This window comes from Marmota marmota, unplaced genomic scaffold (genome assembly GCF_001458135.2).
Source record: "Marmota marmota marmota unplaced genomic scaffold, marMar, whole genome shotgun sequence".
NCBI lineage: Eukaryota > Metazoa > Chordata > Mammalia > Rodentia > Sciuridae > Marmota > Marmota marmota.
Genome location: NW_026000242.1, coordinates 20,417,759 through 20,432,751, shown reverse-complemented (window position 1 = coordinate 20,432,751; position 14,993 = coordinate 20,417,759). Strand labels below are relative to the sequence as shown.

At 39.0% G+C, this 14,993-nt stretch overlaps 1 protein-coding gene across 1 annotated transcript in view; it reads right to left on the bottom strand.

The window, feature by feature from the left end:
* The window catches only part of Tmem123 (transmembrane protein 123), a 37,815-nt gene extending 22,828 nt beyond the window's left edge, over window positions 1-14,987 (bottom strand). Inside the window, exons 1-2 of the mRNA XM_015489946.2 lie at window positions 14,781-14,987; window positions 11,218-11,265 (exon numbers count right to left, since the gene is read on the bottom strand). Coding sequence (XP_015345432.1) covers window positions 11,218-11,265; window positions 14,781-14,880 — 148 coding nt within the window. The 5' untranslated portion in view covers window positions 14,881-14,987. The remainder of the gene's footprint in view (window positions 1-11,217; window positions 11,266-14,780) is intronic.
* Window positions 14,988-14,993: the final 6 nt, after the last annotated feature.

Sequence of the window (14,993 nt, the reverse complement as noted above, 5' to 3'; positions counted from 1 at the left end):
AAAGTAACATGAAAACATGATCGCCTGTGTCTATGTACTGCAATGTTTCTACACTGATGCAAAGCCAATCAGACTGTCCTCAGTTCAAAAGTAAACTGTTATACCTATAATCTCAGAGCCACAGACAGAAGGATCTTGAGTTCAAAGCCAGCCTCAGCAACTTAGCAAGGCCCTAAGCATCTCAGTGAGACCCTGTCTCTAAAAAAGGGCAGGGGATGTACTTCAGCAGTTAAACACCCCCAGGTCCAATTGCTGGAACCAAAAAAAGTAAATTGTTGAAAATCATAGCATTCTAGCAAACAAATGTTTCACTTCCTGTAAACTATGATAGTGGTAGATTTCAGATGCAGCTGGAGTCATTGAATTTACAGGGACTTAGCATCTATAGCAGTTAGCCAAAAAAGTTCATTTTAAGTCAGAATAGTGTGGATCCTAGAATTAGGAGAATCATCCTACAACAAACCCCAGACCCCATATGTAGGGAAGTTAACTTCTTTACAGCAACAGCAATACTAAAGACTATGAAACTAGTTTCATTAATACAATTACCCTGTAGTACATGCAACTATCCTTGATGTATAAGTAACTACAGATTGCAAAATCTCAAGGTTACTTCCTGAAATGGAAATTCTGTGAATAGAGAGCATAAAGTTATGAGAAAACACGGATTAGACAATAACTCTTACAAGAAAGTTTAATACCTACAATAATTAAACTTGATTGCAAAGAAATTTAGAAGGTGAATACTTTCTCTGACATTCGAGGGTTCCATGATGAACTGAATAGTACTTCTAAGCTTACACAGTAATTTTTGCATAATTCAGTATTACTATGTCCCCGTCTGAGAGAAGAAAGCTCAAGGAGGTTACATTAAAAAAAAATCATTGAATTAGGAGAAAGATGAGGTTTCCTGCTGACATTTTTTTTCTTAATCTTGTGGTCTCTACATAATAAAATCCTGAGACTGTCTTTGGATTTTATCTTTTTAACATTTGAAGTCATAAACGTTCTAATTTAATGATATGCAATCTATTCAGAGGTAGTAGGGGTAGGAGAGTTGGTTTCTGGCAGGGAGAAGGGGCAAAGATTCCACGGTGATTTTCATTTTTACCACGGTGAATGTTCTCCATTTGGAGGTTCTGTTCTAGTAAGTTCCCATGGATCTGGCTAAATTAGTAACTTATTTTTGTTTTCTCACTGGATTTTGGAAATATGTACCACATGGTATTGCCTGCTTTTGTTTATGTGTTTCTCAGGACCACAAACAACAGTGTTATCTACAGAAGGACAGGGATTCTACCTTCCAGGAGGGTGAGCAGGGATTCTTTCTCACAGTTGTATTTAATTTAGCAATGTTCCAGGGACTTTGTATAATAAACTTGTATTGTTTATTAAATGTAAAGAAACAGCTTTTCATCTATAAAAAGTGGGTCAATGACATCCACATTTTAAAACTTTTCAAGTTGACATTAAAAAAAAAAAAAAAAAGAAACCCTGACCCTTCCCTATACTGAGAAGTTGTGTAATGTTTCTTCTTTAAAAATGTCTGAAGCAGAATAAGTTGATGAGAAATAATTTAAATAGCAGCGAGGCATCTATTTAAGAAATGACTTGATTTTTAAGTGTAATAACAGCATTATGTTCCCCTCACCTCCCATCCCTTGGGCAGCATTATGTTTTTAAAGTCCTCACACATGTATACGTGAAATATAAAAAAATAAACATGTTCATTTATGATAAAAGCCACAGATGTACCTTAAGACAAAGGATGAACCAAATTTACTCTGGAAAAAGACATAAATGATTCCTATTCCATTATATGTAAAGTTGCTGCTATTTACATTTTTTACCTTGTGATATAAAAAGAGTTAACAGAGATAAAATACTTTTTAGAATGAAGTTCAGCTTTAATGTCTCAAAATTTTCACAAATAATCCAAGAACAAATGTTAAGAATACATATATTAAGTTGACAAATATAATAAAGTTCTTATGAATGAACCTCTCAACTGTTCTGTGTGGTTTTTCATGTAAGGAAGTCTTTTGGTTCTGAAGCTCCTCAAGGAAACTACATTTTTGGAGAATTAGTCCTTATTCTCCCTTGAGAACTAATGGGCTTTTTAGAAATAAATATACTACTAATATAACTACTGTTATTCTGTTGCCATCCCTCTGTAGTGGGAGAGGGGACACTTCTCTGGATTACTGTGATGTTTTGGGGGAGGGGGAGCTTTCATGAAGTAGCCAATATCATGTGATGTGTTTTCAAAAGCCTTTGAGAAATAAGAACAAGCCAGTAACTTTACCAGATCCACCCAAGTTCACTAGAATGACATCCAGATATAGGCAACTATATTTTTTGCATACCCTTATCTTAAAAGTTCTAAGCTCCCCACAAAAAGACACTCCCCAGCCCCCACTTAGCAGTCATGTATTCCACACACCCACACAAAGGCCATTAGGAAGAGGCAGCCCTGTAGTTACACTCCAGAGCCACTGACTCAACTTCAGCTACACACTGGAATTTTAAAATGTTACCCTGAGCATGTTTATATACGATCTCATCCTCCGCAAGATTTAACTGGGGTCCAGACCAATATTTTTAAAATTCCAGGTAATTCCACTGTGCTGCAAAATTTGAGGAACATTGCTGTGATTAAACTGCAATGTCCAGTTGTGAATTTTATAATGTTAACAATCAAAATGTGATAAATAATAGAATCTTTCAAGATTCAAGGAGCTATTTATCCTGCATGAAACCTCTTTAATAACTGGGTCAGGCAAGGAAGTTAAACCTTCCTAATTTTAGTGCTGTCATCACCCCACCCTATATTCATCTTTCTCAAAGATAAGGAAGTTGGATTCTCTCCACTCTCTAACCTTCAATTCTTTCTCCTTACTCCCTCTCTATCTCTAGTCCCAAAACTTACCCACTTCATTTTTTTTTTTCCTTTTTAGTACTGGGGATTGAACCCAGGAGTACTTTACTACTGAGCTATATCCTCAACCCTTTTTATTTGAGACAGAGTCTAGCTAAGCTACCCAGGTGAGCTTCCAACTTGTGATCTTCTTGCCTCAGCTTCCCCAGGCTGCTGGGATCACTGGCATGTGCCACCAGGCCCAGCAACTTTCCCATTTCAAATGCAGCTCTCCCTACAGGGTCCCTCTGGTTTGTCTTTTTCTTTTTTCTTTTTTTTTTTTTTTGAGAGAGAGAGAGAAGAGAGGATAAAGAGGGAGAAGGAGAGAGAGAGAGAGAATTTTTTAATATTTATTTCCAGTTTTTGGTGGACACAACATCTTTATTTCATTTGTATGTGGTGCTGAGGATCGAACCCAGTGCCCCAGGCGCGCATGCCAGGCGAGCATGTTACCGCTTGAGCCACATCCCCAGCCCCTTGTCTTCTCTTTTTAAAAATTTCCTCTCTGAAATGATCTCCCAGATATAGGGCAGTTAGGTACATTTGAGCTTGAACTCAAAATACAGCCAGCCAGCCCCTGCTCAGTTGCTATACCCAATCCATCAAAATCTCTCTTCATCTCCCCAACCATCCTGGCCCATCAGCCACCTGGACTCACTTAACAGGTTCCTAATTCCAATCTTTGCTTTTTGTAACATCCATCAAATCATGTGATTACAGTCTTGCAGTGGTTTCTCCCTGGATTATAATCAACTCCAAACTCCCTCAGCGATTTCAGCAACTCCCTGTGTCCAGTCAGTAAAGCCTCACACCCACCCTTTCCCTATCACCTTTACTGCCACCTGCAGGTGGGCATGGAGCATTGCTCCTGCCTTGCCAAAAGGCCACACAACCTGACAATCCTAGAGTGCTCCTTGGGAGGAAGGCTAACCATAGTGTGGCCCTATGCAGAGGCAAGGTTCTCTCTGACGTTCTGAATGCTCTGTCCACCCTCTTTTGCCACACCACTCCCACCATCAAGGATTTACTGGAAGGAAAAGAAAGAAAACCAAGTTGCTTAGACACCCAAAATCCAGTGATGGCAAGTCTGCCATTAACACATAAGCAGCCCTATTCTCCCTACGGTAAAGTGAAAGGTCCAAGTGCCGATGATTCATTCCAACCAGGACTCTCCTGACCAATCTCACAGCTAAAGCTGGGACAGCAAGCACAACCGCTGTTTTCCTCCTCCCAAAGCAGTCACCCATCCTTACTGTTCGAACAGAAATGTGTGCCAGGTCCTGTGTGGGATGCTGGGGATGTAGTGGAGAGTGAAATCAGCAAGGCCTTGTGGGGCCAGTTTTCCAGTCAGGAAGGCATTTTGAGAGCATCATGCAAACAGATGTAACCACTAAACAACAGGTTCCTCCTCTGCAGCCTCTAACTCCCAAAACAGTCCCCCAAGGAAATGGAGTTTATGCAAAGGTTAAAAGGCTGAATAAGTGTTAGCCAGGGAAAGACAAAGAGGGGGGTGGGGAAAGGTACCAGGAACAGTATATGCAAAAGCCCTGAGGCAGAGAGGACTGAGCCAAAGGAGGGGAGGGGGGATATTACTGCAGCTGGAGAGCAAGGAGGAACACATTCAGTTATTAGATTGTACAGGTGCTGTTTTAAAGCCAGGACTTTACATACTAATTTATTTATCCCTTGAACTAGCCACACTGTTTCAGCCCCCATGAGATAGCTGTATTATCATCAGCTTTATTTTACAGAGGAAAGTGAGACTCAGATTAAATAACCTACCAACACTGAATTAACAGCAAGACAATTATTTTTCTCTTTGTATTTTCCCTGAAATACAATACAATATACACACCAAGGGTGGGAGCACTAAATTTAATGAATCAAATTCATTGTGGGGTGAAAAATGTAGACAAACCAATTCTGACTGAACTGACAGGTAACAGACTAAAGTATCACTTTTCAACTAGTTGTTTTCATGTTATAAAGATGCAACCACAATGAACTATTTTGTAGAAGAAGGTTCCCGTTTTAAGAAACTGTGTGGTTAAGTTTCATTTGGAAAAAAAAAAAAAAGCTAAACTAAAACTAAAAATACTTAGTGGAGTACTTTCTCCTTTCTTAAAAAACACACCCTGTTCATACTTACAAGGTACAACATGTTTTGATGTGTGTATGCTGCAAAATGGCTAAATCAAACTAACATGTGCACTTTCTCACATAGTTTTTTTTTCTTTTTTTGTGGTGAGCAATCAAAATGTACTCTTAGCAATTTGTTACCAACTACATATGACAATAATCTCTGGTGGGAGCCCTCTGCTACAGTTTACACAACTTTCACAAGAATCATACATTATTTTTACAATCAGAAAAAAATTAATAAAAAGGATCCAGAGAAGCTAAGAAAAAGGCAACCCAATTAAAAAATGGGCAAAGGCTGGGTTCAGCTGCACACACCTGCAATCTCAATTACTCAGGAAGCTGAGGCAGAAGGGTCTCAAGTTCAAAGCCAGCCTGGGCAACTCAGTGAGGCCCTGTCTCCTGGGTTCAGTCCCTCCACACAGATATACATATTCCATTACATTGAAAAGACCAAAAAGAAAAAACAAAACAAGAACAATAACAACAACAAAAAAAACAAGGCAGAGGACTTGAATTCTACAAAGAAGACATTCTACAAGGAAGATGCACAAATGATCAATAAGCATATGAAAAAATGCTCAGTATCATTAATTATTAAAGAAATGCAAATCAAAACAACCAAATATACCCATTACAACGACCAGTAAGTTTTGAAGTGAAAAAATCAGAACTGCTGATGGCAATGTAAGATGGTATAGATGCTTTGGAAGACAGTCTGGTAGTTCGCTAAATAGACATACCATATGATGCAGTAATTCCACTCCTAGGTACATACTGAAGAAAAATTAAATACATGTCCACACAGGAATCTATACATAAATGTTTATAGCAGCATTGTGCCTATTTCACCAAAAGGTGAAAACCTAGATGTCCACTGACAGATGGATAAACAAAATGTAGTTTATTCATTCAATGAAATATTATTTGGCCTTAAAAGGGAATTAATGATAAGTGCTATGACTTGCATGAACACTGTAAACATTATGTGAAAGAGCCAGTCACAAAGCTACTATGTGACGCCTACTCAAAGTTCATAAGAGGGATTATGGAAAAACAAAGTAGACTAGTTGTTGCTTAGGGTTTAGGATTGGGAGGTAGGGGTGACAACTAAAGGGCACAGGGTTTCTTTTGTCCCAGAATTGAGTATGGTGATGGTTACATATATCTCTGAATATAGTAAAAGACACTGAATTATCTGAAATGAATTATATGGTTTGTTAGTTAAATTTCCATTGCCATCTCAGAATATGAGACTCTGGGTACTTTATAAGGAAAAGAATTTTATTTGGCTCACAGTTTTGGAGGTCCAAGAATATGGTGCCAGCATCTGCTCAGCTCTGAGGAGATAGGTCCCTCTGGCTAAGCCACCACGCGGTGGAGGAACGAAGAGGATCTACAGCATACAGAAGGGGCTATGCTCACAGGGAGGCATCACTTTATAACAAATAACTCCCACAAAATAGGCGTAATCCCTTCAAGAGGTGGTAGATTATCACCTTCCCAGGCCTGACCTTTTGCTGCTTTCATTTCTCAACACTACTGAGCTGGACATCAAGCTTCCAACACATGAGTCTTTGGGGGAAATACTTAAACCATAGTAAAGCACAGAATATGGTATGTAAACTACATCTCAATAAAACTGCTTTAAAAAAAGAGAAACGACCAGGTGCTGTGGCACATTCCTGTAATCCCAGTGACTCCAGAGGCTGAGAAAGCATGATCATGAGACCAGCCTCAGCAACTTGGTAAGACTCCACTCAAAGTAAAAAGGATTAGACTTATAGCTCAATGGTAAAACACTGGGTTCAATCCTCAAAAAGAAAAAAATAAGAAAGTCCCCTTAACAACAACAAACAACTCCCCCAAACCAATATGAAAATATTCTCAAACTGACTTAGAATTGAAGTAATTAACTCGAAAACAAGACAACTGGCTATATGGTGGCATATGCCTATAGTGTCAGTGACTCAGGAGGCTGAGGCAGAAGGATCCCAAGTTCAAAGCCAGTCTCCACAAATCAGCAAGGCCCTAAGCAACTTAGTGACACCCTGTCTCAAAATAAAGAATAAAAAGGGCTGGGATGCTGCTTAGCGATAATGCACCCTTGGGTTCAAGCCCAGTCTGTCTGTCTGTCTGTCTGTCTGTCTGTCTGTCTCTCTCTCTCTCTCACACACACACACACACACAGAATACTGATGCTATAGTCTGGATTTTAAATGTCTCCAAAGGGGACATTTAGAGTCTGGTCCCCAGGGTGGTGCTAATGGGAGGTGGCAGAACCTAATGGAAGTAGCTTATAGTCAGTCATTGGGGGTATGCCACTGAAGGGGGACCATGGATCTTAGTTCTTTCCTCTACTACCTCCCCCCCCACCGCGCCCATGAGGTGAGCAGTTTTGCTTTACCATTTACTTCCATCATGACATGCTGCCTTGCCACAGGCACAAAGCAATGAGACCAACCAATCATGCACTGGAACCTCCACAATTGAGTTGAAATAACTGTTTTTTTCTTTATAAATTGATTGTTACAGGTTATTTCACTATAGTGACAAAAAAGCAGACTAACAGAATAGGTATCATGTACTTTAAATTTTCCAAGTACTGTTTGAACTTTTTATTATGTACATGCATTACTTGCATTTTATACTAAATTTTAAACAAAATTACATGTTAAGGAAAAAATTATAGATGAGCAAAAAGATGAAGAATCAAGCTGCTAATGTCTAGTATTACTGCTTAATCAGTACCTCAGGCAAAGTCTCTTCCTAAGAACTTTATGTATCTTAGAAAAATTATTCCCAAGAAGTCTTTATGTACTGCTCAACCTAAGTCATCAATTTCAGTCTGAAAGAAATAGTCACAAGAGTCAAGAGGAAGACATCAAGGCCAGACAGTGAACTCTGAGGAAGGTTTGTACAGATCTTTATAGAAATGTTATGGTGTCATATATAAATAGCACGAGGCTGGGGCTAGGAGGAATCAGTGCTGTGACCTACTGCTTCCTTGTCCACCCAAAGTGAAGAGGTCTCCAGCCGACCTATTATATTCCTGCATTATCATAAATTCTGCCTGTAGACCATGTGGTCCCCATCTGGTTTTCTTCTGGGAACTGTCTTCTAACTTGCTCTTTCGTGTTACTATTGTATTTCTGAGATGGAGTTGAGTCTTACTCCACCAACTTTCCACTAGGCAGTTTGTTACTATAATGTACATCTTTATCAGTCCACACCTAATATCTCTGACAGTTTATTTTATTTTAGGTTGTTGTGTTTTGTTTTGGTTGTTACAGATACTGTACCTTTATTTTACTTCTTTATTTATATGTGGTGCTGAAGATCGAACCCAGTGCCTCACACATACTAGGCAAGCCCTCTATCAATGAGCTACAACCCCAGCCCCAGGTTGTTTTTATTAACTTTAAATTTTTTAGTTATTTGTTGAACAAAAACAAAATAATATTTATAAGCAATGTGCAAAGCATAAAATACTAATTTTATTTGCTAAATTTTATGATTACTCACTTCTGTGTTCTAAGAAATCTTTGTCTATTTCAAATCTTAGAGAGGTCATTTTATGTTGTCCGCCCCCTCCGAAACTTTTTAGTTCTAGCACTATGTTTAGGTTTATGATTTATCTTTAATTTTGGTATTGATGGATCAATTTAAGAACTGACACCTTAATGATATCAAATTGCTTAATCCATGAATATGGTATCTTTCTATTTATTTAGGTCTTTCAGACTTCTTTCAGCAGTGTTTCATTTTTAGTAAAGTAGTTTTGCATCTTGCTAATTAGATTAATTTTAGGTGACTTTTTTTATTAATTTTACTGCAAATGGTAATTTAAAAAGCTTTCGTTTTTCTAATAATTTTGCTAATATGAAGAATAATAGATTTCTGTAAAATGACACTGTATCCTGCAAAATTGTTAAGTTCAATTCTTCCAGTATATTTTTTGGATATTTTATGGAATACTATATACTATACATACACACATCATTTGTGAATAATGACAGCTTTACTTCACGACTTCCAATATTTATGAATTTTATTTTTGTTTTGCTATTATACTAAAACTTCTAATACAAAGTTCAAGTTATCAATTAAAGTTGTTATTAATTTTATTTAAAAAAAGAAAAGAAAAGCAGTATTCAGTTTCAGTGGAGTTCATTTTCCTTTTCAAACTAGAATTCAGACTCCACCACCTCTTCACTTTGGGTGTTCTAGACCCCCTGCAGGCATTACTGAAAGACAACAGGAAAAAAGACTAGATATTAATCAGGTAGTTGACTTCTCTGTCCTAAGATTATTTTTTTGGTCCTATGTTTTATCTTGTACATCACCTTCTGCCTGTCCAACTTTTTTGGAGAGGAGAAAACATTAAAATGCTCCAAACTTTCAATTTTTCTTAGTTTTGTTGCCGTTTTTCACTGACTTTCTGGGACTTCTGCATACTTTCTCAGTGTGTGTGTGCATTCCTTATTCTCTCCTAATTCCCATTTATCATGACCTCTCCCTGTTCCTACTATTTCAAGTATACAATCATGATTTTCTGGGTTTTATTAAAATTCATACAAAAGTCTAGTCACTCACTACCATCTCTGTGACCCCTGAAATAACTACATATTTAAAATGTAAATTTTCCTTTTATAATTTATACCACAATAAAATACAACAGCAATTCTTGATCTGACCTGGAAGCATTTCAGAGGGGATTCAGGCTTATTATTACATTTTAAGAACAGAGGAATGTTTCTGGAAAGAAAATACCAGGATAGTTACAACTTATTATTTTACCTTCTGTCTTGAGGGTACAGAACATGAGAGTGCATTGTGGTTAAGAATCATTAGAGAACTTTGATGCAAAAAAGCTAATGCCTACATGAAGGAGGGGAGGGGACAGAAAAAAGTTGCCAGAATTCACATTTCTGGCCTTTTACGTTCTCAATATCTAAAACTTAATTCTTTTTCTTAAATATTATATTTTGTTTCTAATTTTCTGTAAGCAATAACATAACTGCAACTGCCATTCACCTCCGTGTGCCAGCCACAGTACCCTGATTGTGTTCCTCGTATACAAGAGGCTTACTCCTTCTTCAGAGTGTCTGCACCAGGGCATCTGTACAGTTATTCCTTTTACCTAGAATGTTCTTCCCTCCAGTACATGCAGGACAGGCTCTCTTCTGCCTGTCAGGTCTTACTTAATGACCCCACCACAGAGAAGTCTTTTCTGACCAATTGATGCGACGCTGACCTTCTCCGGTCATTCTCTACTTACTTGTGTATGTATTCTATGTAAGTGTGTATTCTTTCCACTTCAGACTTCCAGTGTTTAATTGGTATATAGAATTAACTGAGTAAGCTATGCCCAAATATCCATTACCCTCTTCTGCAGAACTCTAGGCCTAAGCCAGGTCCACCTGCTCAAAACTGCTGTGTCCCTCCCTGCCATGTCTGGATGAAACTGACCCTACTAAGGTAGCCTAAATGATAGGGACAGGGATGGGTAACTGAGCCAAAGGCAATAATGCATGACTAGAACATGCTTGATTAGGAAATCAACTGCTTTGGAACTACTGATTTTCTACCGTAAACTTACTCCTCCTCCCGTTTTCCCAGTTGTTACATCACCAGCTGCTCAACCCCTAAATCAAGGTCATCCTTCATTCCTTCCTCTTCTTTGCCCCACTAACAAGCGATCAGCCCCTGAATACTTATCTACATTACTACTGTCATCTCTTGCTTGGACTGCTGCATATGCCTCTTGTTTTCGCCTCCTTTCTGTTGTCACTCTTGCAAATTAGAATGACTTGTTTCATTAGCAAGACCTGAAGATTTACATATTCATGTTTCATATCTGCAGGCAGAATATAAAATATTCACTTCTAAAAACGTGCTTCAAAATTCATAGTATGAAATTCCAACAAGCTTGTTTTAGAATTTATTCACACCTTCGCTAGGCTGAGAAAGACTGTTAACCCAGAAAACTATCATTTATTAATGCATACATTGGGCAGCCCTTCAGGTAGACTATATGGATTCATGGATGAATAACATGGTTAAGACAGGCCAGTGTACCAGCTTACATGTACACCTCTGGCTGTTATTACTTTTGCACCTTAGAATAAGATCCATTTCTTGAATCTTTTAAAACTCACCTGCTAGGGAGTTAGCACTGGAGTTCTGCAGAAACACATTGGGAGACTCTACAAAAATAAAGAGAGATCCTGTTATGAAAGAACATTTAATATTTAACTAAGAACACTGGCAATGTGTTCTTTTTCTGCCCCTGGGATGTGATGGTGGTGATATGGGGGAGGGTAGAATATTCCACAGGAAGTTCTACTTTTGCCGCTGTTGCTATGAAACATACCTTGAAGCCACCAGTAATTCTGAGATTGTATTATTGGAGCTTTCAAGACAGAAAACATCTAGCTTATGTAACACTTAAACAGTATTTACTATGTACAGCCAATTGGCTTTGCTACAGTTCATTCATCCACATGAAGGCAGAAAGGTGGTGACAAATGAACCAATCTCTGCTACTGACAACTCTGCTCTTCTGAGTGGACCATCTCAGGATGGCCCCTTTCTATTCATGGGTGCCTCAAGGTCTTGCATTATCCACATCCTAACTTCACATAATGGAGATGAAGTGGGTAGCATTTTTGCTTCTTACTGAAAGTCTCAGTACGATTCTTTCAATTTTTTAGCCAGTACCTTAAAATTTGAAAAAAAATTTAAGAATTCTATGCCCCAGTTATACGACTTTTCAGACTGGCTTGTCCACCATGAGTATTGTATAATGGAAGATTAAATACATGTACCACAGGGGAAGAGAGCAAGTGCATTACTGTGTAGTCTTCACAAAGATGAACACTCCCACTAAAACAAAACCAAAAAATCCCTCAATGTACAAAGAGAAGTAAGCAACAAGAACTTGGAAATCTTTATAACTTGTGCAAATATCTTTCTCATGCAAATGTCTTCCTCGTGATGAGACTATAATCCATTTATCACAAAAGGATACAGTGTAATATTAAACTCAAAAAAGGTCAAGATCAATGGACTATACCAATGTATTCAGCAGCAAATGTTAACATCACAAAGTACTTACCTCACACCAGGTTTTGGGTGGATCATGCTACCTGCATTAACCCTCCCCAAAATTCTAAACAGGAATACTGTTTTGCAGTGACAGATACTGAGGCCCAGAGAAGGCCATCCACTTAGATAAGGGGCAGAGTCTGAACCAGGCTGATTTGATTCCAAAGCCAGAACATGAGTGCCAAATAGAACTGCTGATTTTCTACTGTAAACTTAACTCCTCCTCCTGTCTTCCCAGTTGTTGCATCACCAGCTGCTCAACCCCTAAATCAAGGTCATCCTTCATTCCTTCCTCTTCTTTGTCCCACTAACAAGTGATCAACCCCTGAATATTTATCTACGTTACCACTGTCATCTTTTGCTTGGACTGCTGCATATGCCTCCTGTTTTCTCCTCCTTTCTGTCATCACTCTTGCAATATGATTTGTTGATGACTTATTTGAACCCATGGCCATTTCCAAGCCACCTCAATCCTTAGACTTTTCAGTTTTAAGAGTTAGTAAAGTCCCTTCTTTCCCCTAATGTTGTTAAAAATGGGTTTCTGTTACTTGTCATCAAGAAAATAACTAAGAACTTCTGGCCTATTCTGTTAATGCCCTTCAGTGGGTTACCACAATCTATCCATCCTGTTTGCTGATATGCTAACTTGTTCTTCCCTCTATCCAACTCAGGATATTTATAAAACCATGCAGCAGACTGAATATTTTAAAAGTAGAATTTTAACATTTTTATCTTTTCCCAGAACATTCTAGAAATGGCAGTATTGTGGAATACAAACATTACCTACTTTAACAGCCAAAGTCATCCAATGTGACTTAATGGTGAAATGGCTGAAAGTTTGGATTTTGATCTGAAGTAAAAAATGCATTAATTGTTGACTCACTTCTAAACCTCAGTTTACTCACTTGTAAGATGGGATAATACTATGATACTGTGAAAATCCAATAGGATGATTTATGGCCCTCAATTAGCATAGTGTATGTTATATAGAAAATGTCCAGCAAATATTGTCTATGTACATTTTAGTATGATTGTTAAAAATCGTTATACCTTGTAATGACACTTTATACTGATTACACACGGTATATGAAGACTAGAAGGGTTGACTGATTTTTTGAGAATTCTATTGACTCTTCAGTCTAGTTTCAAGGTAACATTCTAGTTTGCAGAAATGAATTCCAGCTCATGGTGGTAATAACTAGTTCATGAAATCAGTGTTCTACTATAGTAGAACATTCCAAAATTTCCAAATAGCACTAACCCCTAGTAACACATTAACAAAACTAAACCGTGTTAAAATAGGGGGAAAAAAACCTGTTTTATGAGGGCAAAAGAAAGAAAAACAAGGACACTCCTAATTAATCAGTTCATTAGAGAAACAGTAAAAACATTTACTTTCACACACACAAACCAACAAATTCTAAAAAACGAAATCCATCTCCTATATTTGTATAAAATTAGCACCATGATAAACCACAAACATGATCTTACCGATTTCTTTTCTTAAAAGATTTCAAAATTAGGTCTGCAAATTCAATTTGTCATAGGTACAACTAAGCAAACAAACAAATTCAGCAAAACAAAAGTTATTTAATTCACCCAGACTATTCCAGCAAAACCAGGTGTTGTGCCACAACCAGTTGGTTATGCAAAATGACTTCCTTATCTCTTGCTTGATAAAACTAATCTAAGGTTAACTATATAGCGGCTGAACAGACTTTAAAACCATGAAATTTGGTTACTTAAGGCAATTTATCCTAGTTTATTTGATCAATACTCGGTGACTCAACTTCTATAACAGTTGACAAAGGAAAACAGAATTTACACAGCAAATCCCAGCTTCCTGGCCTTATCCAAAAAGTTCTTTTCAAAGACTCCAAAGGGCCAACGTCCTTAAAGGAAACAAAATCCCTTCCACAAAAAAGAAATGTCAACGTTATTTTGTTATGTCCTTACTGACGACCTCGAGGGCTCCTTACGACCCTGCAGCTGTGATCTTAAACGCTGCGCAGCTGACGCGCGAGTTTATGGCATACACTACAAGCCTCACCTGCGCCGGGGGGGGGGGGGGGAATGGGTATGCTTTTCAAAAACTCCCAACTAGCTACATTAGCCCTGAAGTCTAACTTTTAAATGTCTGGACCTTGAGACTGCAATCCATTTGGATATACTACACAAGAGGAGGATGAAACTCCCGGGAAGGCACTGGAAAGGTTCCCCAAGTAGCTGGTAGACATGTTTCTGCAGGAATCGGTAGACATATTTTTCAACCCACCTAATCTTGTTTACAAACAGAAGCCTCCAATTCTAACCCACATTAACTTCGGGGAAAGGCTATAAACACGAACTGGAGCCCTCCGTTTAAGGCCCGTCCTGGGGATAACTCAACAGGTTATAAGCACCCCTCCCGGGCCTGCCACTGCCGCTTCCCAAACAGGAGAAAGACCGGACAAAGTTCTGAGCAGGCGGCTCGAGGGCAAGCGGAAGACCTGCCCAAACCTCAGTCTCCTCCAGGTCGGCCCCGAGCCTTCGACACGTAGAACTTTGCACAAGCGAGCCCAACTTGGAAACCCACAGCCAGCTACGCGTTTCCTCCCGGGACCGGGTGACTTACCCGCCGGAGCTGAGCTGTCCGCGGCGGCCCCCGGCAGCGCCAGCACCTGCAGCACCCCCAGGAGCAGCGCGGCCCGAACACCTCGCGTGCCGAGTCCCATTGTTCCAAAGCAGGATGCGGCGGCCTCGTGGGTCCCAAACGTGCCGGGAGCCGAGGTAGCGGAGAAAGCGTTTCTTCTGCGCACCCGCGCCCGCCGCCGTCCTCGCCGCGCCG